This window comes from Bos indicus x Bos taurus, chromosome 23 (genome assembly GCF_003369695.1).
Source record: "Bos indicus x Bos taurus breed Angus x Brahman F1 hybrid chromosome 23, Bos_hybrid_MaternalHap_v2.0, whole genome shotgun sequence".
Classification (NCBI taxonomy): domain Eukaryota; kingdom Metazoa; phylum Chordata; class Mammalia; order Artiodactyla; family Bovidae; genus Bos; species Bos indicus x Bos taurus.
The window spans coordinates 12,870,982-12,895,133 of NC_040098.1; the positions used below are offsets into that span (position 1 = coordinate 12,870,982).

The 24,152-nt window shown below is 39.0% G+C and overlaps 1 protein-coding gene across 1 annotated transcript in view; it reads left to right on the forward strand.

Moving 5' to 3' along the window:
• Positions 1-24,152, forward strand: part of ZFAND3 (zinc finger AN1-type containing 3) — a 328,471-nt gene that overhangs the window by 92,800 nt on the left and 211,519 nt on the right. Inside the window, exon 2 of the mRNA XM_027524033.1 lies at positions 14,640-14,680. Coding sequence (XP_027379834.1) covers positions 14,640-14,680 — 41 coding nt within the window. The remainder of the gene's footprint in view (positions 1-14,639; positions 14,681-24,152) is intronic.

Here is a 24,152-nt window from a genome sequence, read left to right on the forward strand (position 1 = left end):
AGTCGTGTCTGACTCTTTTTGACTCCGTGGACTGTAGCCTGTCAGGCCCGTGTCCATGGGATTCTCCAGGCAAGAACACTGGAGTGGTTTGCCATTTTCTCCTCTGGGGATTTTCCCAACCCAGGGGTTAAATTCTAGTCCCCTGCATTGCAGGCGGAATCTTTACCAATGAACCTCCACTAGATTATATATGGTTGTATTATTGTGTGATCATAGATTCATAAAATGGCAGAAACCAGTTTCACTTTTTTTTTTTGGCTGTGTCGGGTCTTAGTTGGAGCACAGGGAATGTCTGTTCCCTTATACAGATCTTTCTGTGTGGCACGGGGACTTTCTAGTTGTGGCGTGCTCCACATGCTCCGAGTCATGGGGTATCTTAGTTCCCTAAAGCAGGGATGGAACTCATGTCCCTTGCATTGCAAGCTGGGTTCTTAACCACTGGACCACCAGGAAAGTACGCCTGTTTTGTTTTAATGGACGAGAAAACAGAAAGCTGAGGTCGTACATTCAAGACAGGCCCTTTCCGCTCAGTCACTGCGCTTAGCACTTAGCTCTTTGGCAGCCTGTGTTTTCACCCTGATGACAAGATTATTAAGGCATTTACAATGGTGGGAAAGTTATGAAGTAAGGCATTAGATATTAATGATTTTGAGGTTTGGACCGCAGTGAAATATGACACAAAAAGTAGAAATGAAATCTCTTGTGGTCATAGAACAGGGATACTTTAAGTCTTACTAAAGCCAAGGCAGAAAAGATACACTCTTGAGTTTCCTTCTAGCTCTTTCTCTTTTTCTGCTGGAGATTATGACTGCTCAGGGTGATTAAATGGAGAATTTTCTTTTGCAGGATTTAGGCAGTCTTTGCAGTGAATGACTAAAATCGCCAAGAATGGAAATTTAAACTTTGAAATTTATTCCTTTTCCATGAGCAGTGGGCTCAGCACGAGAGCTGTTTCTCTCTTGCTGTCACCTTTCATCCATTTCTCACCTACATTCGTGGTTGGTGGGATCCCAACCTTTTCATCTACCCCGCTTCCCCACCCCACCCCGAAAATATCTTGGCAGACTGATGTAATATATGAGATGTTTAGAATTTGAACAAATCAAGTACAAATGACATTTATTTTTTAATGTCAGTGACATTAACTGGATATTAATTTTTTGTGTTTGTGTTTTGCTGGATATTACTTTCCCTTCCTCCATATTTAATAGTTTTAAACATGAGTTTTAAAGGAATGACATGAACCACAATGTTTCATCTTGTAGACGTCATTTCACCTGGATGTTTTCCAGGGTTAGAAGCACCTTAGGTTTTTGTTTCTTAACCATAGAGCTGCTGGTGCCAGCTTGTTTCACCTTGAGGCTTGGCTGGTAGCTGTCATCTCCCACGTTTATGACTCATTTTCTGACAAAGAAAGATCTAATAATGACGTGTTAGGTTTACTTTCCATCTTTTAGTAAAATTACCCTACGTTTGATCTGATTTTCCATAAATACGGATAAGTGAATATTCTGGTTAAAAGCCTAAATTATCTTAATAATAAGAGCAGATAAGTGCACACTTAGCCAGGATGAAACAGAAGTGTTTGTTACTTGGGTAATAATTCTTTAATAGTTTTTATATAATGGTGATTGCAAAGATGAGAGAAAATGCAAGGGTCAGTTTTTTTTTTTTTTTTTCTAGAGGAAGTAGTTCTTTAGTAAATTTCTAACCCATTACAGAAGTTTGATAGCCAGTTAATTGTTTTAATCACTGTTCAGGTGAAGACACTGACTTCTCTAAGTGTAGTGTCTCATAATCCTCAACTATTTGCAGCGGCAGCATGGCTAGCCAGGAGAAAAGGTAAGGGCAAGGGATACCTCATTGTTCTCTCTCTTAAGTTGTCTGTTTTCAGTAATTCTCAGGTATTGTTTTCTATAGCAAATGGTTGGGAAATCCCTGTATTGTTTTCCAAGCAACACAAAGAAATTCCTTATGTAATGAACCAGTTGTTGTTTCATTGCTAAATTGTATCCGACTCTTTGCAACCCCATGGACTGTAGTCCGCCAGGCTCCTCTGTCCATGGGATTTCCCAGGCAAGAATACGGGAGTGGGTTGCCATTTCCTTCTCCAGGAGATCTTCTTGACCCAGGGGATTGAACCTGTGTCTCCTGCATTGGCAGGCAGATTCTATACCACTGAGCCACCTTGAAAGCCCCAATAAACCAGCAGTAGTAATAATGTAGTGTAGAATTAAAAAATCGTCTTTTAACCAGTAATACTTTATTGAACTATAATTTATTTGTAGTAAAACTCAGTCTTATGTGTATAATCTAATGGATTTCGACCAGTGTATACACTTACATAGTCACCACCTAGATCAAGATACAGAACATTTGCATCACTCCAGAAAGTATGCTCCATTGATGTACAATTGTAAAAAACTTAAATGGGTGTGAATTACTTAAGAGAAATGTTTAATAATCAACTCGTATGCAATTTCTTTAGGTAAGTGGATAACAGTGAACTTAGTTTCCCACCCCCCCACTATTTTCTTTACTGCAAAAGTGAATTATGCACGGCATTGCTGCTGCTGCTGCTGCTAAGTCACTTCAGTCGTGTCCGACTCTGTGTGACCCCATGGATGGCAGCCCACCAGGCTCCCCCGTCCCTGGGATTCTCCAGGCAAGAACACTGGAGTGGGCTGCCATTTCCTTCTCCAATGCAGGAAAGTGAAGAGTGAAAGTGAAGTTGCTCAGTCATGTCCAACTCTTCTCGATCCCATGGACTGCAGCCCACCAGGCTCCTCCGTCCATGGGGTTTTCCAGGCAAGAGTACTGGAGTGGGGTGCCATTGCCTTCTCCGATGCACAGCATTAGTTTTATTCTAATACAGAGTTTGAATTTCCTAAAATAGTACATATATTTGCATATGAAGAGATCCAGATATAAGACATTCCTCCATCTTCTTAATAAGAACAATAGGAGCTTTGATCACCATAAATACTGGCATTTTTAGGAGCATAGATAAAATAATTAAAATATTAAATAATTAATATTAAAATTAATTTCACATATATAATTTAAAAACTTTTTCATTTTCAGAAAATTTAGATTTACATGTAGTTGTAAAAAATAAAATAACGATCTCATATATTCTTCTCTCAGTTTATACCAGTAGTAACTGTACATGCATATTTAAGAATAGGCTATACTAACAAATTATAGGTATTTGAATATATTCCTAATACACATTTAAAATACTACTTTCCCACGCTCATGAAACATGAATGCTCCACATCTTCACAGCTATGAATGTCTTTAATATTTATTCACTAAAAACATATTTAAGGTTAATTGGCCACAGTTTCCCACTTATTTACTTCCTTACAAGTTGTTTGAGGTTGAGCATTAAAAAAACTGTAAATGTTGCTCTCTGGAAGTTGTATCTGAAGCCACAAGAATTCATCCATATAACATTAGGAGAATTGCCATCATTTTGGTGTTATTTGTGATCTTCCTAACTTTCCAAAGTTTTTTTATTGCATTACTTTCTAAATGATTTTCAGAGGCCTTTTTCAGTGATAGCTGAATGATTACCTCTTGTAATCATGACCTCACAATCCAGAAATAAGTATTTACTCTGTGTTTAAAACTATGTTTTACTTCCTTTGGAAACTTATTTGGTGCAGTAACTTTGACAAAGCATCCAGCATAGTGTTGTGTGACATTTTTCCAGACTTCAGTGTTTATACTCAGAGATGAGAACTTCACTGACTTGCCCTTTTCATAGACTCTGACTGGATGGATATTGCTGGGAGTTTGGTTCCATTGGCAGGGTCTTCCTGTTTTGAAATCCCAAATGCCGTTCCTCTGGGCATGACTAGCATGCCTAGAGTTTTCACTTCCAGGTTTTGGGGAAGCTTTTTCTTTTTTTCCCTTTCTACCCTGTTTGTATTTAATTTAAAATTATTTGTGCTAACCTCAAACGTAAGGATTTAATTTTGAAGCAATTCCTGTTTCTTGAAAGATAATTTTAGGAATGAAAACCTTTCTGTTTGTATGGGCATATATGGTAAGACAGCTATAGCCACTGTATACAGTGAGTGTTAGAATTGATAGTGTCTTGTGTGGAAAAATTATTTGGCATTTGTATTCAGTTCATTGTATCGTTTTCCTCCTGCTCGTGTACATGGGTTTGTTGTTGTTCAGTTGCTAAGTCATGTCTGACTCTCTGACCCCATGGACTACAGCACTCTAGGCTTCCCTGTCTTTCATCATGTTCTGCAGTTTGCTTAAACTCGTTGAGTCGATGATGCCATCCAACCGTCTCATCCTCTGTTGCCCTCTTCTCGTCCTGCCCTCAATCTTCCCAGCATCAGGGTCTTTTCCAGTGAGTCCACTCTTCACATCAGGTGGCCAAAGTATTGGAGCTTCAGCTTCAGCATCAGTCCTTCCAATGAATAGTTAGAGTTGATTTCATTTAGAATTGACTTGTTTGATCTCCTTGCTGTCTAAGGGACTCTCCAGAGTCTTCTCAAGAACCACAATTCAAAACCATCAATTCTTCAGCACTCAGCTTATGTCCAGCTCTTACATTCATACATGACTACTGGAAAAACCATAACGTTGACTATATGGACCTTTGTCAGCAAGGTGATGTATCTGCTTTCAAATACGCCGTCTAACTTTGTCATGGCCTTCCTTTCAAGGAGTAAGCAGCTTTTAATTTTGTGACTGCAGTCACAAGGGGTTTATTTACATGTTTTAATATTTATTCTTCTTCTTACTAGTTTATTGATAAGCATGCCTCATCTTGTTTTACCTTTTAGTAATGTGTACAGGGTTACAGATGATAATGTTACTTATTTTACATCTGTATATCTTTTTAGTGTAGGGGTTCAAACACAGAAAACAGAGACCTATGCTATATGTCCTTCTTGTCCTTGAATCTGGGTATAAAATATTAAGACACGGTTCGTTACAATACTACCTGGAATCTAAATTATTAGATTGAAATTAGCTTTTAAAGTTGTTGTTGTTTAGTTGCTCGGTTCAGTCCAACTGTTTGTGACCCCATGGACTGTAACCAGGCTCCTCTGTCCATGGGATTTCCCAGGAAAGAATACTGGAGTGTGGGTTGCCATTTCCTTCTCCAGGTAGCATGACTGATATTGCTACATTCTATGAACGAATCCCACGTAGTAACAACTAAATTTTTTCCTTTGTAATACCCCCTTGAAAACTTTGCATGCATTGTCTGAATGATATTTAGAGTGATGTATAACAATTCAGACAGGCTGGATGCACTGTTGAAAGCCTGGTTTGTCATTCTGCTAGGATGTCATCTGATTGAACTGGCCTTTTTCTTGTTTGCCTGGGGTGAGCAAAGAGTATAGCTTTAGTAGAGCTGTTCGCTGCTTTCTAGCTGTTGTAGGAAATTACGACTTTTCTGGCTGTAAGTGTATGAGGTGGCATGCAGATTGTTACTAGTCTTCAATCATCTAATCTTACTTCTGAGGCGACTGGAATGATGTTTAGAGTGGAGAAGGCATTGTGGTTTGTTTTTTCCGTCTTTGCATGTATACACACATCCTTGCCCAACTCTCCTCCTTTCCCTGTCTTCTCCTCCTTCCTTTGGATTATTAAAGGAGATTGAATTAGGAAATGTGACTAGTTGGTTTTTGCAGATTGGTTTTCTTCATTAAGAAAGAAATCCCTTTGTCGTCTAGAGTTTTTACAAATGTTATGATCCATGTCTAACCTAGAGAAATACAGATATGTTAGGCTGGAACAGCTTGGCATATTTACGTGCTGATACTTTTGTGTTTCCTTTTGACTTGTCTCTGTTTTTATTGTGCCTCAGTTTCTTCCTCACTGACACAGCGTCAGGGTTGCTTTTATTTCCACATTTGTGTTGCAGTATTTCAGGGGGGCCTGGTGTGTGTGTGTTCCTGCTTGGTGAGAGAGGGTGTTGTATGAATGTCAAGAAAACAGTATTGTAAATAAAATGTTTTTAGAATTCTCAGTTATTAGGAATGTTCTTCTAATTCCTTGAGACAAATTAGCTAGAAGGTTCATTTATTTTTCATTAAAAAAAATTACTATCTTTCAAATTTAGGTTTTTTTATTTCAAAAGAAAACACATGATTAAAGCAAGATAACCATTTCTCCCATCAAACAAAGATTTGAAATTAATTACTTAATGTTGGTAAGAGTACATGGGAAAAAATGTACTTTCAGATGCTTTTGATGAAAGTATAAATTGGTAGAACTTATCTGGGAAGTAATTTGGCAGTATTTACCAAATCATACTTTTTCATCTCAGTAATGTCCTTCTCAGAGTCAGTTTTAAGAAAGTTATTCAGTCAAAGACTTGTGATGGAAGATTTATGTCTAAAAATGCTCATTATAGCAACATTTATAATAGAAATCTAGAAAAAAGATTAAATATTCAACAGTAAGAAAGTGACTAAATTATACTATTAGTATATAATGAACTGTTACAGAGCAGCAAGAATGTTTTTGAAGAATGGAAATAAAAAATGAAATTTGCTTATTTTATTATATATTTTTTGTGAATTATTTGATGTATGCAAGATAAAATATGCAGTGTGTATATGTTATAAAAACATATATGAGCATACCACACAACTTTACCAATACTGTTAAATATAAGTTCTTATTACATATATCTATCCATAAAGATAAGAAGGAATGATTTCAGAATGTTACTCTTATGTTTGGGGGAAGGATTATCAGTGATCTTTGGCATTTTGCTTAAATGCTTCTGTTCTCTTTCTAAATTTTGTACAAGAGATATGTATTTTCAAAACCAGAAATATCACTAAACAGTATTTATTGAAAGAAGAAAACAGTTTAAGCTGGATTCTTTGCAACTTTATCTCATGGGAAGAAAACTTCTGAAAGTGTCTGCCACCTGTTAACCTCATGAGTGACAGATCATGCCAGGTACACAGTGTGGCATTAGCTACCATTTATAGGCATTACAGTGTGACAACTCCTGAGAGACCACAGGCTGACAGCTGTAGGAATTGTGGATGCCCTGTCTTCTAGGAGGTTTTACAGACCTTCTAGGAAGGTCTTCTATGACTTTTACAAAATATATTTAAAATTTTTCTTAGATTTTTTTATGGTTCATACCTTCAAGAGAGGATTCATTTTTTCCCCACTTACCAAGTATTTATTGGATGCCTGTTAAGTACCAAACAAGAGTGCCCAAGAGGGTCTTTGCTCTTACGACACTTACATTCTGGTGTTGAAGGAGAGTCAGTGCACAACAGACCGGTGATGAGGTATCAAAGAAGGGTGTGTTGTGAAGAAAACAAGAAGCTGCCTAATGTAAATTGGGTGGTCAGTTGAAACCTACTGAGGAGGTTCGAACTAGGACCCGAGTGAAGAAGAAAGACGCAATCTTACAGTGATTAAGGGTAGAGGGGACAGCGTGGGCAGGAGCTCTACATTGATTTCTAGGAACAGATAAAAAGGCGAGTGTAACTGAAGTGTGGTAGGTGAGACGAGCGAAATGTAAGGAAGGAAGAGGAGAGGTGGGCGGAGACAGGTCGTGAGGGGCTAAGGCTTTCGTAAGAAGTTTGAATTTTACACTAAATGCAATAGGAAATTATTGGATGGAATTAAGAAAGAAAATAGCACAACTTAGCTTTTAAATAAAAGATTGCTTTGGCTGCTGTGTAGAAAATCATCGTCAAGGGTGACGCATGGGCCTGGGGAGACCACTGGAAAGTCATTTACTGTGGCTAGGTGAGAGCGTGGTGGTCACGGTGGAAGCACTGGTGAAGGAGAGAAGTTGACAAATTTAAGTCTGTTTGGAAATAGAGCTGGTGGATCTTGCTCAGTATTGTGTATGAGAGACTGCAGAAAAGAGGGAAATCAAAGTTGATGTTTAGATTTTTGACTTGAGCAACTGGGTAGAAGATGTTGCCATTTATAAAGGTGGACAAAAAGGGACAGGCAAATTTAGGGGGAACGTTGAATGTTCTAGTTTGAAATGTTGTGTCTGAGCTACATGTAAAGATGTCACATAAGCAATTGGATGTATGACTTTGGAAGAAGGTGAAGAGGTTTGGGACAAATGTATACATTTGTGAGTCTTCAGTGTATAACATTTAAAGCCATGGGACTATGTGAGATCACTAAGTTGGAAGTAGGACTGAGTCCTGGGACCTCCACACAAAGGCCTTGACAGTGGAGGAGCCAGTGAAGGTGGCTGAGAGGTAGCTGTTATGTGGGAGGGAAATGGGGTGGCGGGTAGTGGGTAGATTAGATCTGGGACCTGAGTGACAAGAAGACAAAAGTAGAGTTTCGAGAAGGATGGATTTGGTTAATGATGCTGAGAGAGAAGGGAGTAAGATGATGTCAGGGTCATAACCCTGTGTATCAGTTTTCTGGGGCTGCTCTAACAAATTAACCACAAATCTGATGGCTTGAAACAATAGAAATATGTTCTCCTAAGTTTCTGAAGCCTAGTAAGCCCCAAATCTGGCAGAACTGCCTGCCTTCTGGGCGGCTTTAGGGAAAAACCCATTCCTTGTCTCTTTCTACTTCCAGTGGCTGCTCCAGCATCCCTAGCTTTGTGACCACATTCCTCCAGGCTCTGCCTCCATCTTCACTTTGCCTTCTCCTCACTGTGTTTTTCCAAACTTTCTTGCCTGTCACAAAAGCATTTCTAATCCATTCATTCAGGGCCCACTGCGATAATACAGAGTAAACTCAAAATCTTTAGCTTAATTTTTGTGCAAAGACCTTTCCCCAATAAAATGAATTCCATGGATTGTAAATTTCAGGGATTAAGATTTGACATCTTCAAATTTGGTTTTAGAAACATGGTAGCCATTGGATATCTCAGTAAGAGCAGTTTCTTTGGAGCAGTGGAGACTTAAGAATCAGATTGGTACAAACATAACTGGGCCCTTTTTGTTGATCAATGCCAGCTGCAGATGTTGCAGTTTTTGGTGCGTCTCATCAATTTGCTGAGCATACTTCTCAGATGTAATGGTTTCACCAAGATTCAGAAAGCTGTAGTGGATCAGATGGGCAGCAGACCATCAAACAATGACCATGACCTTTTTTGGGGTGCAAGTTTGGCTTTGGGAAGTGCTTTGAAGCTTCTTGGTTCAGCCACTGAGTAGGTTATTGCTGGTTGTCATATAGAATCCACTTTTTGTTGCATATGACAATCCAACCAAGAAATGGTTTGTTATTGTTGCATAAAAAAGAGAAGAGGTCACTTCAAAACGATGATGTTTTTAATTTTTGTTCAGCTCAAGAGGCACCCACTTATTGAGCTTTTTCATCTTTCCAGTTTGCTTCAAATGCTGAATGACCATAGAATGGTCAACATTGAGTTCCTTGACAACTTCTCATGTAGTTGTAAGAGGATCAGCTTTGATGATGGCTCTCAGTTGGTCTTTGTCAACTTATGATGGCTGCCACTACACTCTTCGTCTTCAAGATTCTCATCTCCTTTGCAAAACTTCTTGAACCACCACTGCACTGTACGTTCATTAGCAGTTCCTGGGCCAGATATGCTGTTGATGTTACGGGTTGTATCCACTGCTTTACAACCCATTTTGAACTCAGGAAAATAGCTTGAATTTGCTTTTTGTCTAACATCATTTCTAAACTCTAAATATAAACAACTAATGTCATTCAGTTCAGTTCAGTCGCTCAGTCATGTCTGACTCTTTGCGACCCCATGAATCGCAGCACGCCAGGCCTCCCTGTCCATCACCAACTCCCGGAGATCACTCAGACTCACGTCCATCGAGTCAGTGATGCCATCCAGCCATCTCATCCTCTGTCGTCCCCTTCTCCTCCTGCCCCCAATCCCTCCCAGCATCAGAGTCTTTTCCAATGAGTCAACTCTTCGCATGAGGTGGCCAAAGTACTGGAGTTTCAGCTTCAGCATCATTCCTTCCAAAGAAATCCCAGGGCTGATCTCTTTTAGAACGGACTGGTTGGATCTCCTTGCAGTCCAAGGGACTCTAAAGAGTCTTTTCTAACACCACAGTTCAAAAGCATCTTCGGCGCTCAGCTTTCTTCACAGTCCAACTCTCACATCCATACATGACCACTGGAAAAACCATAGCCTTGACTAGGTGGACTTTTGTTGGCAAAGTAATGTCTCTGCTTTTGAATATGCTATCTAGGTTGGTCATAACTTTCCTTCCAAGGAGTAAGTGTCTTTTAATTTCATGGCTGCAGTCACCATCTGCAGTGATTTTGGAGCTCCCCAAAATAAAGTCTGACACTGTTTCCACATCTATTTCCCATGAAGTGACGGGACCAGATGCCATGATCTTAGTTTTCTGAACGTTGAGCTGTAAGCCAACTTTTTCACTCTCTTCTTTCACTTTCATCAAGAGGCTTTTTAGTTCCTCTTCACTTTCTGCCTTAAGGGTGGTGTCATCTGCATGTCTGAGGTTATTGATATTTCTCCCAGCAATCTTGATTCCAGCTTGAGCTTCTTCCAGCCCAGCATTTCTCATGATGTACTCTGCATATAAGTTGAATAAGCAGGGTGACAATATGCAGCCTTGACGTACTCCTTTTCCTACTTGGAACCTGTCTGTTCCATGTCCAGTTCTAACTGTTGCTTCCTGACCTGCATATAGGTTTCTCAAGAGGCAGGTCAGATGGTCTGGTATTCCCATCTCTTTCAGAATTTTCCACAGTTTATTGTGATCCACACAGTCAAAGGCTTTGGCATAGTCAATAAAGCGGAAGTAGATGTTTTTCTGGAACTCTCTTGCTTTTTCGATGATCCAGCAGATGTTGGCAATTTGATCTCTGATTCCTCTGCCGTTTCTAAAACCAGCTTGAACATCAGGAAGTTCACGGTTCATGTACTGCTGAAGCCTGGCTTGGAGAATTTTGAGCATTATTTTACTAGCGTGTGAGATGAGTGCAATTGTGTGGTAGTTTGAGCATTCTTTGGCATTGCCTTTCTTTGGGATTGGAATGAAAACTGACCTTTTCCAGTCGTGTGGCCACTGCTGAGTTTTCCAAATTTGCTGCCATATTGAGTGCAGCACTTTCACAGCATCATGTTTCAGGATTTGGAATAGCTCAACTGGAATTCCATCACCTCCACTAGCTTTGATCGTAGTGATGCTTTCTAAGGTCCACTTGACTTAACATTCCAGGATGTCTGGCTCTAGGTGAGTGATCACACCATCATGATTATCTGGGTTGTAAAGATCTATTTTGTATAGTTCTTCTGTGTATTCTTGCTACGTCTTCTTAATATCTTCTGCTTCTGTTAGGTCCATACCATTTCTGTCCTTTTTCGAGCCCATCTTTGCATGAAATGTTCCTTTGGTATCTCTGATTTTCTTGAAGAGATCCCTAGTCTTTCCCATTCTGATGTTTTCCTCTATTTCTTTGCATTGATTGCTGAGGAAAGCTTTCTTATCTCTCCTTGCTATTCTTTGGAACTCTGCATTCAGATGCTTATATCTTTCCTTTCCCCCTTTGCTTTTCGCTTCTCTTCTTTTCACAGCTATTTGTAAGGCCTCCCCAGACAGCCATTTTGCTTTTTTGCATTTCTTTTCCATGGGAATGGTCTTGATCCCTGTCTCCTGTACAATGTCATGAACCTCAGTCCATAGTTCATCAGGCACTCTGTCTATCAGATCTAGGCCCTTAAATGTATTTCTCACTTCCACTGTATAATCATAAGGGATTTGATTTAGGTCATACCTGAATGGTCTAGTGGTTTTCCCTACTTTCTTCAATTTGAGTCTGAATTTGGCCATAAGGAGTTCATGATCTGAGCCACAGTCAGCTCCCGGTCCTGTTTTTGCTGACTGTATAGAGCTTCTCCATCTTTGCCTGCAAAGAATATAATCAATCTGATTTCGGTGTTGACCATCTGGTGATGTCCATGTGTAGAGTCTTCTCTTGTGTTGTTGTTATTAGCAAAGAAAAAATCAAGTGAGAAATGTGCATTAAAATGGTTTATGACATAACCACACTTGTTTAAGAATGTACTCCAATATCAAATGGCAAATTTCAACAATGCAAAAACTGCAGTTACCCTTGCACCGCCCAGTATCTCTCTTTCATACTTGCTGCCACATAGAGTACTTGTAGTAGTCTGTCCAAGACTGTGCAGGATGATCACACTATGTTTTTTGGTAGTTGTATATGTGTGATTTGCTTCAAGTTTGATGTGTCAACCATGAAAAAGGAGCAAGAGTCTCAGAAGCCTCTGCCAGTTTTTTCAAGTTCACTGTTGCTGACATATGGGATCCAAGTTGGCATTACCAGTAGGTATTAATTCTGTGGCCAAAATCTGGGTTTTTTTCAGATTTTAGACATCTCTGTTTTGATTAATAATATCAGTATCTGTGTTATTTCTTTCATAGCCTGATTGATAACTGTGTTGCTGAAAAGTTCCTACTTAGAAAGTAGAATGGATATAATATATGGCTATAGTGGGTATATATGCATCGGCCATCTGAAGTGGATATAATGCATCAAGTATCTGAAGAGAGATAAGGGCAAGAGGGAAAAAATGCTGCATTGCCATTTTTTCTTACCAGCTGGTGAAACACAGACGTGAAAACTGGCACCCTTGATTCCTGGTGCCCTCACTTCTTCTCTCAGGCTCTCCGTGCTTCCTGCTGGATCCTGGGGAGCAGCAGAGGATGAACAGTTACCTCTGTCTCTCTGTGGCACCGGAGGGGCAAGAGACAGTGATCACATCAGGAGGAGACCTTCCTCCTGGGGATCGTTCTGTCAACAAAGAAATTCCTTCATCCTCAGTTCTTCCTTGGGTTGGAACAGAAATGACTGGCAGCCTTGGGTTACTTTCCTGTGTATTTTATGTGTATTTGGAGAGGAGGGCAGAAGTTGTGCTTCCTCCAGGTTAAGGGCTTTACTTTTTCCGTGTGCTGCCTTGATTACCATAGATTATATCTTCAGGTGTAGGACCATTCTCCCCAATGTCTAGAGTATGTTCCTCTTAGCTTCTGTACTGAGGCAGGGGCCCTAGTTCAGCATGATGAAAAGAACACAGGCTTTGGAATTAGATCAGGTTCATCTACTTAAGAGTGCTGTAAACCTAGGAAAGTTATATACCCTCTTGGCACTTCAGTTTGCTCTTTGATAAAAATAAGGTTAAAGGAATTTGGTGTTATGCTTAACCATGTGGTAGACATGTAATAAATGTTAGATGTCACTGTTAACAAATCTCTTTGTCCATTTTTAAAAAATTTTTATTCATTTTATCAATACTGAAAACTTTCTTACCACCTTTGATGTCTTCATATTATTCCATGGGGTTGCAGAGAGTCGGACACACCTGAGTGCCTAACCGCTGTCTACATAGCATCTCTTCTGGGATAGAGAACTCTAGTGACCTCTTCCTGCCTCCTTTCACGCCCCGTCTCCTCATTTTATCACTCTGTGACAATTACTGACAGATCTTGGGTCTCAGTATATTAGAAGACAGTCATGATCATCAGGGAATACTTCCTGAGGGAGGCTTTCATTAATTGTAAAGTTTACTGAGGAGGGCAAAAGATGGTTGCCATATTCCATGTGTATGAGTGGCTCTGGATAAAGGCTCAGATATTGGAAGGGGAATTGCTGAGGAATGAGGCTGTAGAAGGTCAGTTTACTCAACCAAGAGTATTCTAGAAGGTTTTTGTAGTTCGTATGGCCTTTGGAGTTAGCTCAGACCCTAGGTCAGAAGCTTCCTCTGCAGTCATTTCCCCAGCGATGTGACCGTGGGCAAGCTACTCCCCTCTTAAATGGGGATGAGACTGTATGGCTTTGATTTCTAAGACCATTCAGTTTAATAACTCCTTGGAGGACATGGTGGAAACATTTCCTCTTTAAATTATTTATCACTTGTAGCCAGTTCTGTGATGTTTCCTGGTTGTAGAAATGTTAATGGGACTTTTTAAAAAAGTGCATTTTAGAAACAAAGCAGTGTGGTAATACTCAGTCTTGGGATGCTGGGAGGATTAATAAGATCGTGTATGTTAAGTGCCCATCCCAATTTAGTATTCAGTGAAGTGTAGTTATTATTAACAGATGAAAGGACATGAAAAATAATTTGATTGGGAACATCTGTAAAAAGAATTTTAAATGACAAGGTCATAATGTGACCAGGATCTGAAATTGGACTAGAATGAGGGGAAAGAAGACAAAAGTAATATTATAGAGGTAATCAAGTGTGTACATCAGGAGCAAGTTTTACCTCTTTACAGATAAAATTTTCCCTTTTTTGATGAGTTTGTGATACGTGTTCCATTATAAACACAGGGAATGTGGCAATTGTGGGATAAATTCATTCTTTTATTATGTTATGGGCCTTTTACAGTATTCCTGAACTTGCCACCATATAAGCTGCTAGTCACAAAAAATAACATATTGGCTAACTCATAGATTACAAAGGTGTGCTTTATATTGTTATTTTATTTTTGTCTTGTTTTTGTTTTGTTGTGGGGTAGGGGTGGCTGGCTGGCTAGGGATTTCTCATTAGTTTATTAGTTTAGTTCCTTGGCCAGGAAGATCTTGGCTTAGGTTTCAAACATCTTTATGTTTTGATTAGAGTGATAACTGAAGTTTTAGCTCTTCTTTCTTTTCTTTCTTTTTTTTTGCCCCAGGTCCAGCAAGACTATGAACCTCTGTTCCAAATGCTTTGCTGGTAAGTGCAGAAAAAGGGTTTTCAATTTATTTTTATTTTTCTTCTTTCGGTTTTCAAGACGGTCTAAATTATTTTAAGGCTGTCTATCTTTTGGGTTTATGCGTGGGTTTTTATTTTCTTTGCTTGTGTGTGAAAGTAGTTTCTCTTCACCAAGTTGCTTTATATATTTGTTTAGAACTGTTGAAAAAGTCTTCCCTGAGTGAAATGGAATCTTATGTGTACTTGTCTCAAACAAACTTTCCTCAGTTTACGGTTGTTGGGCTATAGTGGGATTGTAAACACTCATGTTATAGAGGGGTTTTATATATACATATATATATATATATATATGTATATATTCATCTTTGATGTTGACTTGAATGACTAATGGTGAAGGTTGCTTTTACCAATGAGAATACAAGAGAAAGAATATTTTCATGTTGGAGTCAGAAAGAGAATAATGCTGAATTGGCTTTTCAAATTCAGACCCTCATCGAAATCACCTTGGGTAAGTCACTTAACCTCTTTGGGCATTAGATTAATCATTTGTAACATGAAGGGCTTAGGCTTGATGTTTGCCAAGGGCCGTTTCCACCCCCTAAATGCTGATTGATTGACTCCTTGATTTATGACTCCTTCATGAAGTTAGTGGGCTTCCCTCTTAGCACAGTTGGTAAAGAATCTGTCTGCAATGTAGGAGACCCTGGTTTGGGAAGATCCGTTGGAGAAGGGATAGGCTACCCACTCCACTGTTCTTGGGCTTCACTGGTGACTCAACTGATAAAGAATCCACCTGCAGTGCGGGAGACCTGGGTTTGATCCCTGGGTTGGGAAGGTCCCCTGGAGAAGGGAATAGCTACCCGCTTCAGTATTCTGGCCTAGAGAATTCCATGGACTAGTCAGTCCTTAGGGTCACACAGAATCGGACACGACTGAGTGACTTTCACTTTCACGAAGTTAAAACTTTAAGATTGTTTGTTTGTTTTTTAAGAACTCCACATCTAATGATCTTATGTAAGTCTTTATTAATTGGGATATGTTTACCTTTCATTATTACCTTTTTAATTACTTTTATTATTTTGTCAAAGACAAACCAGCACACAAGTTAGGTTAAGGACAGATTTTAATCAGTAACACACTGCTGTAGTAGGGAAGAGGGGACTTGTCTAGAGGGAACTGGGCATTTTAAAGGGAGAATGAGGGAGTAGGGGAGGGATTGCTAGCTTGTCTCAGGATGATCAGGGGAGTAGAAAAATCACAAAGGGCTGGTTAGTATAAATGATGATTAGCCTGGCTGTGTGTGTTAGTTGACAGTTATTGAAGTGAGGATTGTATCCTCCTACGGAGAGGAAGTGAGAGATTGAAGCCCTATTCTTCCCAGTGAGTACAGTTAGAGAAATGGCTTTCGTGTCCTTGAGAAGGACACTACTGAGTGATTGAGTTTTAGTAGATGCACATACATCTCAAAGGGGGATGAAGGAAGCATTCACATTTTAAGCCATTTTAAGTAAATGCTGTAGGATAGGGTAGTCAGGGGCCTATGGTTAGCTTTTGGCTAGAACAGATCTTAAATTGTTTTGGCAGCTTTGAGCTTTCGCAGAGAGGCACTTTAATAAGAGGGACTAGGACCATCCTCGGGATGGGTCCTTGAGCTGTTAAAAACTGTATTAGTGGTTATTTACATCTATTAGCATAGGGGGATATGAGTATATGAAATCATTTGTGTTGATACTCTAGTTTTTATGGGCCAAGGTTGAAGCATGGTTGAGGAGAGGACAGACCCTGGCTGGAATTTGGTTGAGGAGAGAATCTTTGTCAGTATTCATCTTCTATTCACTGTGCTGTTGGACAAAGAAATAATCATAGTGTGATCTTTAGACCATTATGCCTAAACTAGGGGATAGGTTGGATGGAGTTGGGAAGGTTGGGAAAGTTGGCAGTTTGTTTCTGTTAAAAGTCTGGAACTTGTCAAATTCTTTAGGTTTTTAAAAGGAAAAGGTACTGGTAAGGTACCTTTTATTCAACTTTTAACGGAATCTCTGCCATGGTAAGTGAATGTGTTCTGCTTTTCTTGCTCTGCTTATCTGCAATAACAGATATGAAGAAATGCTTTCTCACTGGTGAGAGTTTATGGCTCAGATGGTAAATAATCGGCGTGCAATGCAGGAGACCCAGGTTCAGTCCTTGGGTTGGGAAGATCCCCTTCAGAAGGGAATGGCTACCCACTCCAGTCTTCTTGCCTGGGGAATTCCATGGACAGGAGCCTGACCAGCTGCAGTCCATGGGGTTACAGAGTGAGATATGACTGAGAGACCTAACACTTCCATGTTTTCATTTGTAGTAAAGATAGAGTAGCAGTGAGAGAACATGTATGTTGTGTGTCTTTCTCCATGTAAAACTAGTTCCCCCATGTGATTCAGTGAAGTGTAGCTGGGGGGAAAGTCAGGTACCTTGAGTCAGGTGGTTCACGTCCAGTACTCAAAGAACTGTCTCATGCCCCTAAATAAATATAAAATTTAAAGATTATCAGTGAAAATAGTTCAGCCATGTTTCTTTGGATTTGTTACAGTTTTATTTTCTATGGTTGTCATTATTTTTTGAATCTCTGGTGGTCTGTGTCCATTTACACTTTGTACAGCTTTGTTATTTTTGCTTTTAAAAATATTGAGAATATTTTCAAGTGTGTAATGAAAATATTCTCTCTTTTCTTCTTTATCTCTACCCCTCTGCTCCTGATTTCCCCAACCTCATTTGAAAGGAATGACTCATAAACAACATCTTGCTTGCTGAAGCAGCATTTGGTGTTCTTTTTGAAATTCAGAAGAAAAAAGATCATTGAACTTTAAAGATAAAGTGGTGGATTTTGTTGGTGTATGAAGATAAAGTATAGAAATGCATTATTGCAGCAAAGGCATGAAATGTGCAAGACAGCATGAAGATTACTTTGTCCAAAAGCCTCTGTGATTTTAAGTAGTCTTTTAAAGTGTATCTTACTGGAGCCTATTATACAGAGTGAAGTAAGCCAGAAGGAAAAACACCAATACAGTATACTAACGCATATATATGGAATTTAGAAAGATGGTAACGATAACCCTGTATACGAGACAGCAAAAGAGACACTGATGTATAGAACAGTCTTATGGACTCTGTGGGAGAGGGAGAGGGTGGGAAGATTTGGGAGAATGGCATTGAAACATGAAAAAAAAAAAAAAAAAAAACTTTCTCCTCAGTTTGTTGAAATACGTGAAATGATATCAAAGAATTTCATAAGATGAATTTCATAAGCCATACAAATGTTATTTTATGAATAAATGTATTCTGGTAAATTAAAAAAAAAATAAAGTGTATCTTAAAGTGTATATATACTTTAAAAGGTGGAAAAGTTGCTTTAAACATAGCTGTTGTGTACCATTAGGTTAGTTAAAGAGATTTTTCAAAATTCATTTTCAAAGCTATGGTGGGAAAGTGAGTTTGTTACAACATATTTGCATTAAATGGAATAAAATGAGTAAAAACATGTTTAAAGTCTTGTCTAGTTTTAACTTTTTCTACCCCCTTTATGTTACCTGCCATACTCTTGTTTTTCATTAAACATTTCATATTGGCTTTTTGTATGGCTTTACTTAACAAATCAGTAAATATTTATAATAGAAAGCAAAAAATTTCTTGACATGCTACTGATAGTTATATTAGGATGATATAAACATTTTATTGGTTGAAACACTACTTTTTAATGCAGTTTTTCAAACTGTATTGTGGATCATTAGTGGGTATAGAAATCAATTTAGCATTTAAAATTTGAGTACAATGGAAAACAGTCTGGGTGCATCACAGATATCAAGGGTAAGATATTATTTGTGAAATTTCTGAGATACATACATAAATGAAAATAATGTGCAGTGGGTTGTGATATAAATATATGTTACAATGGAGTATGGTTTAAAAAGTTTAAAGCCACTGAATTGCAGAAATTCATTGGAAAGTCATTGAGTTACTGGAGATCTCATTCTCTTTGGAAAATAGGGCATATTTCCCTTCTATCTTTAGACAAGGTGTTAACCAGCTGATTTCTTATGATCTTGGTTTGCTCTGAGCTCTTGACTAACTTGGACTATGTAATTTTCTATGTGGAAGCATGAACTGATCCCAATTTCCTTGAGCTGTGTTAGGGTATACAGAAGGTGGTCTTGCCTCTTAAAACTATAGAAATGCCTGGGGTGTTACTTCTGTTTGAGTGCAAACTCATTTTATGAATTTTTGAGTTTTAGATACCAACTGATCTAGACTTTTAGGGACATTTAGTATCAAATTCACAATGACCTCCCGTACTACTGTATTGAAGCTCAGCTATCATTAAAGCAATGCTTTTCACATAATGAGTTTGCTGAAAAAAATATGTATGTCAGAAATATCAAACAGGATGATCACAAGTGGGGGAGGCAGAGATTTTAATGACCTGACTGAAGTAACTCATCTCTACCATCCTCGGAAATGCTTGCTGTGGGGGACGGAGGAGTCTGGTAACCAGAGAGTAGCTGTGATCCATGGACCGTTATACGTTACAAGGAAGTGAGCCTGAAGATAGTTTCCAAGGGGTGGGAAATTGTTTCAGTAGATTCTTTGATGACAGATGCTTATCAGAAGACAAACTTAACAAGTGCTGAGTGTAAAAAGAACCAGTTTATTCTTAAAGACCTTTAGATTGCATATATGTGGTTTTTAATAATTTTTAGCAATTTCTTAAAAAAGAAAAAGGACCCTAATATGTCTATTTATTGACTGACAAAAGTACTTCATTGCAAAATCAAAGTAAGCGGGTTCTTCTAAACTGCAGACATGATTTTGAACATATTGTTCCATTTAAGCCTAACTTTTAAGAAACTTGCTATTCCGTGATTCACATAAAATTGGAAAAATAAGGGAGGGATGATTAATCACAGTGTGGGAAGTTGTTTTCTAACCCTTTAAGAATTGTGAGTGTATATGCTAAGTTGCTTCAGTTGTATCCGACTCTTTGCAACTGCATGGACTGTATCTGGCCAGTCTCCTCTGTCCGTGGCATTCTCCAGGCAAGAATACTTGCTTGGGTTGCCATGCCCTCCTCCAGGGGATCTTCTTGACCCAGTGATCATATCTCCTGTTCCTGCATCACAGGCAGATTCTTTACTGCTGAGCCATTAGGGAAGCCCATTTTATAGAATATTTCCTTTAAAAAGTAATACTTTTAGTGCATTACTACGTCAGTTTCCACGTGTCTTGTCAGTTGAAGATTAAAGGAGATAAATCATCTCAACTTGTAATGGTTAATTTAATTTTCTGAAAATTAGTTTCAGTGTAATTTTCAGATATATATTTCTTAGTGGAAAGATAGTTAAGCATACTTTTGCTTCGTAATTAGTTGTGTCTGTGCCTTGTTAGTGGTGAAGAACATTGTGATAAAGAAAGAAAATGATACATGTCATGTAGGAAGCATGTTCTACTATGACTCTAGAGATAACTGTACTTGATTTCAAAGGAATCTGTTTTCAGGTCCCTATTCACATGAATAAGCATAGATGTTGCGTTATGGTATTTAACATTGGAGAAAAATGTGATTATCAATGAATATATTTGTTAGTAGTCTTTGTCAGCTGGGAGAAAATTATTAACTTAGCATCGTAATATCCTATTCACTTTATTTCTTGATATTGTTTTACTTATTGTTTTAAATTTAAAGTGGACTTTGGAAAGAGGCTTTAAGGGATTGAAATAGCTAGTATTAAAGTAAGGTTCCTTTTTCCTCACTGCTGCATAAGTTGTATCCAGTCTGAAAATTACCAAGCTTGTTCATTGCTGTCTAATCTTCTGTATAAATCCAAAGTGATTAGAGTTTCATAATTTACCATGCCATTAGCTTGTGGTTTTTTTTTTTCCCTTTTAAAAATAACATAGGGACATTATTTAAATGCTGATTGAAGTATGTGTTGTATACTGTTTTAAAATATATGTATTTAGTTGCATGGGATAAAGCTGAGTGGAGGTTATGTGAAAAATTTAATTTTGGTAGTCTCAAAGTAAGTATTTGCGGGAGTTTTAATTAATTTCGACTTTGTTGAGACTTTTATTATTAAGTAATTGCAAAAATTAGAAATTTTTAAAAGTTAAGTGCATTCTCCTTATGTCCGACAGACTCCAGAAGTGGTTAGTTTCTTTCTGGAATGAGCAAAATAAAGTTGGCTGTAGCTAGCAGCAGAGGGCGGAGAAGGCAATGGCACCCCACTCCAGTACTCTTGCCTGGAGAATCCACGGATGGAGGAGCCTGGTTGGCTGCAGTCCATGGGGTGGCTAAGAGTTGGACACGACTGAGTGACTTCACTTTCACTTTCTACTTTCATGCATTGGAGAAGGAAATGGCAACCTACTCCAGTATTCTTGCCTGGAGAATCCCAGGGACAGGGAAGCCTGGTGGGCTTCGGTCTATGGGGTCGCACAGAGTTGGACATGACTGAAGCAACTTAGCAGCAGCAGCAGCAGCAGCAGAGAGAATCTCAGTGTTGACATCCAGGGTAAATGATCCAGCAGTGGTGGGCATGAGATGGGGAGTGGTAGTTAAGCCAAATGCAAGCAGTTTTCCTTGAGGTGACTTGAATTTCAAGAAACTTTTCAGAACAGGGCAATAATAAGCAAACAGTTTCCTCATGAATCTGGGACTCTTACTGCTTTGGAGTTACACTCTAAATTCTTTTCTGCTTCCATTTCCTGTTAGAAGTGTAGAGTAGAAGTGGCCTGATTCTAGTCACTTTTGAAAGGAAGAATGGTATCAGTAGGTTACAGCTGAGTTTTGAGGATGTATAGTAAGAGGAACTTAGTGAATCTGAACATTTTAAGCACTTCTTGTAATGCATGTTCCCTTTTAGAAATTGTGGGAACCCTGTATCCATCAGTAAAATAGAATAAAGAAAACACCCACTCTGAGTATTTTATAGGATGGTGGAATTTGAGGAGGATAGTAGAATCTGTATGCTTGTCATAGGTCGATTTTTCAAATCACCTTTTCCCAGAAGAGAGGCAACTGCTGCTCTTAAAATGAAGCATTTGAATAGGGTATTTATGTTTTTGTAATTCTGTTAACTTGGTTACTGTTAACTTGGTTATTCTTTGATTTCTTTAAAGCCAAAAATCCAAGAAAGATTACTCAAGTATAACACACACATTGTCATGTATTTGTTAGTTCAGTTCAGTTGCTCAGTCGTGTCTGACTCTATTTGACCCCATGGACTGCAGCACTCCAGGCCTCCCTGTCTATCACCAGCTCCCAGAGTTTACTCAAACTCATGTCCATCAAGTCAGTGATGCCATCCAGCCATCTCATCCTCTGTCGTCCCCTTCTCCTCCTGCCCCCAATCCCTCCCAGCATCAGTGTCTTTTCCAATGAGTCAACTCTTCGCATGAGGTGGCCAAGGTACTGGAGTTTCAGCTTTAGCATCATTCCTTCCAAAGAAATCCCAGGGCTGATCTCCTTCAGAATGGACTGGATGGATCTCCTTGCAGTCCAAGGGACTCTCAAGAGTCTTCTCCAACACCACAGTTCAAAAGCATCAATTCTTTGGCACTCAGCTTTCTTCACAGCAACAATTTTAGAGCCTCCCAAAATAAAGTCTGTCACTGTTTCCCCATCTATTTGCCATGAAGTGATGGGACCAGATACCATGATCTTAGTTTTCTAAATGTTGAGCTTTAAGCCAACTTTTTCACTCTCCTCTTTCTCTTTCATCAAGAAGCTCTTTAGTTCTTCTTTGCTTTCTGCTGTAAGGGTAGTGTCATCTGCATATCTGAGGTTATTGATATTTCTCCTGGCAAACCTGATTCCAGCTTATGCTTCATCTAGTCCAGCTTTTCTGATGATTAACTCTGCATGTAAGTTAAATAAGCAGGGTGCCAGTATACAGCCTTGACGTACTCCTTTTCCTGTTTGGAACCAGTGTGTTGTTCCATGTCCAGTTCTAACTGTTGCTTCTTGACCTGCATACAGATTTCTCAGGAGGCAGGTCAAGTGGTCTGGTATTCTCATCTCTTGAAGAATTTTCCACAGTTTGTGGTGATCCACATAGTTAAAGGCTTTGGCGTAGTCAATAAAGCATAAGTAGATGTTTTTCTGGAACTCTCTTGCTTTTTCAGTGATCCAGGGGATGTTGGCAGTTTGATCTCTGGTTCCTCTGCCTTTTCTAAATCCAGCTTGAACATCTGGAAGTTCACGGTTCATGTACTGTTAAAGCCTGGCTTGAAGAATTTTGAGCATTACTTTGCTAGTCTGTGAGATGAGTGCAATTGTGTGGTAGTTTGGGCATTCTGTGGCATTGCCTTTCTTTGGGATTGGAATGAAAACTGACCTTTTCCAGTCCTATGACCACTGCGAGCTTTCCCAATTTGCTGCCATATTGAGTGCAGCACTTTCACAGCATCATCTTTCAGGATTTGAAATAGCTCAACTGGAATTCCATCACCTCCACTAGCTTTGTTTGTAGTGATGCTTCCAAGGCCCACTTGACTTCACATTCCAGGATGTCTGGCTCTAGGAGGGTGATCACACCATCATGGATATCTGGGTCATGAAGATCTTTTTGTATAGTTCTTCTTTGTATTCTTGCCACCTCTTGTTATAACATCTTCTGCTTCTGTTAGGTCCATACCATTTCTGTCCTTTATTGAGCCCATCTTTGCATGAAAAGTTCCCGTGATATCTCTGATTAATCTTGAAGAGATCTCTAGTCTTGCCCATTCTATTGTTTTCCTCTTATTTCTTTGTATTGATCGCTGAGGAAGGCTTTACCTCTCCTTGCTGTTCTTTGGAACTCTGCATTCAAGTGGGTTTATCTTTCCTTTTCTCCTTCGCCTTTTGCTTCTCTTCTCTTCATAGCTGTTTGTACGGCCTCCTCAGATAACCATTTTGCCTTTTTGCATTTCTTTTTGAGGATGGTCTTGATCACTGCCTCCTGTACAATATCATGAACCTCCGTCCGTCGTTCTTCAGGCACTCTGTCAGATCTAATCCCTTGAATGTATTTGTCACTTCCACTGTATAATCATAAGGGATTTGATTTAGGTCATGCCTGAATGGTCTAGTGGTTTTCCCTACTTTCTTCGATTTAAGCCTGAATTTGGCAATGAAGGGTTCATGATCTGAGCCACAGTCAGCTCCTGGTCTTGTTCTTGCTGACTGTATAGAACTTCTCCATCTTTGGCTGCAAAGAATATAATCAGTCTGATTTCAGTGTTGACCATCTGGTTATGTCCATGTGTAGAGTCTTCTCTTGTGTTGTTGGAAGAGGGTGTTTGCTATGACCAGTGCATTCTCCTGGCAAAAGTCTGTTAGCCTGCTTCATTTTGTATTTGTTAGAGAGAGACAGTTTAGCTCATCAGATTCTCTGAATCATTTTCTGTCCATTGGTGTGTATCTGTCTGGTATGGATGTCTGAAATTCAGAATATTGTAAAGTAGTAATAAACGTCCACAA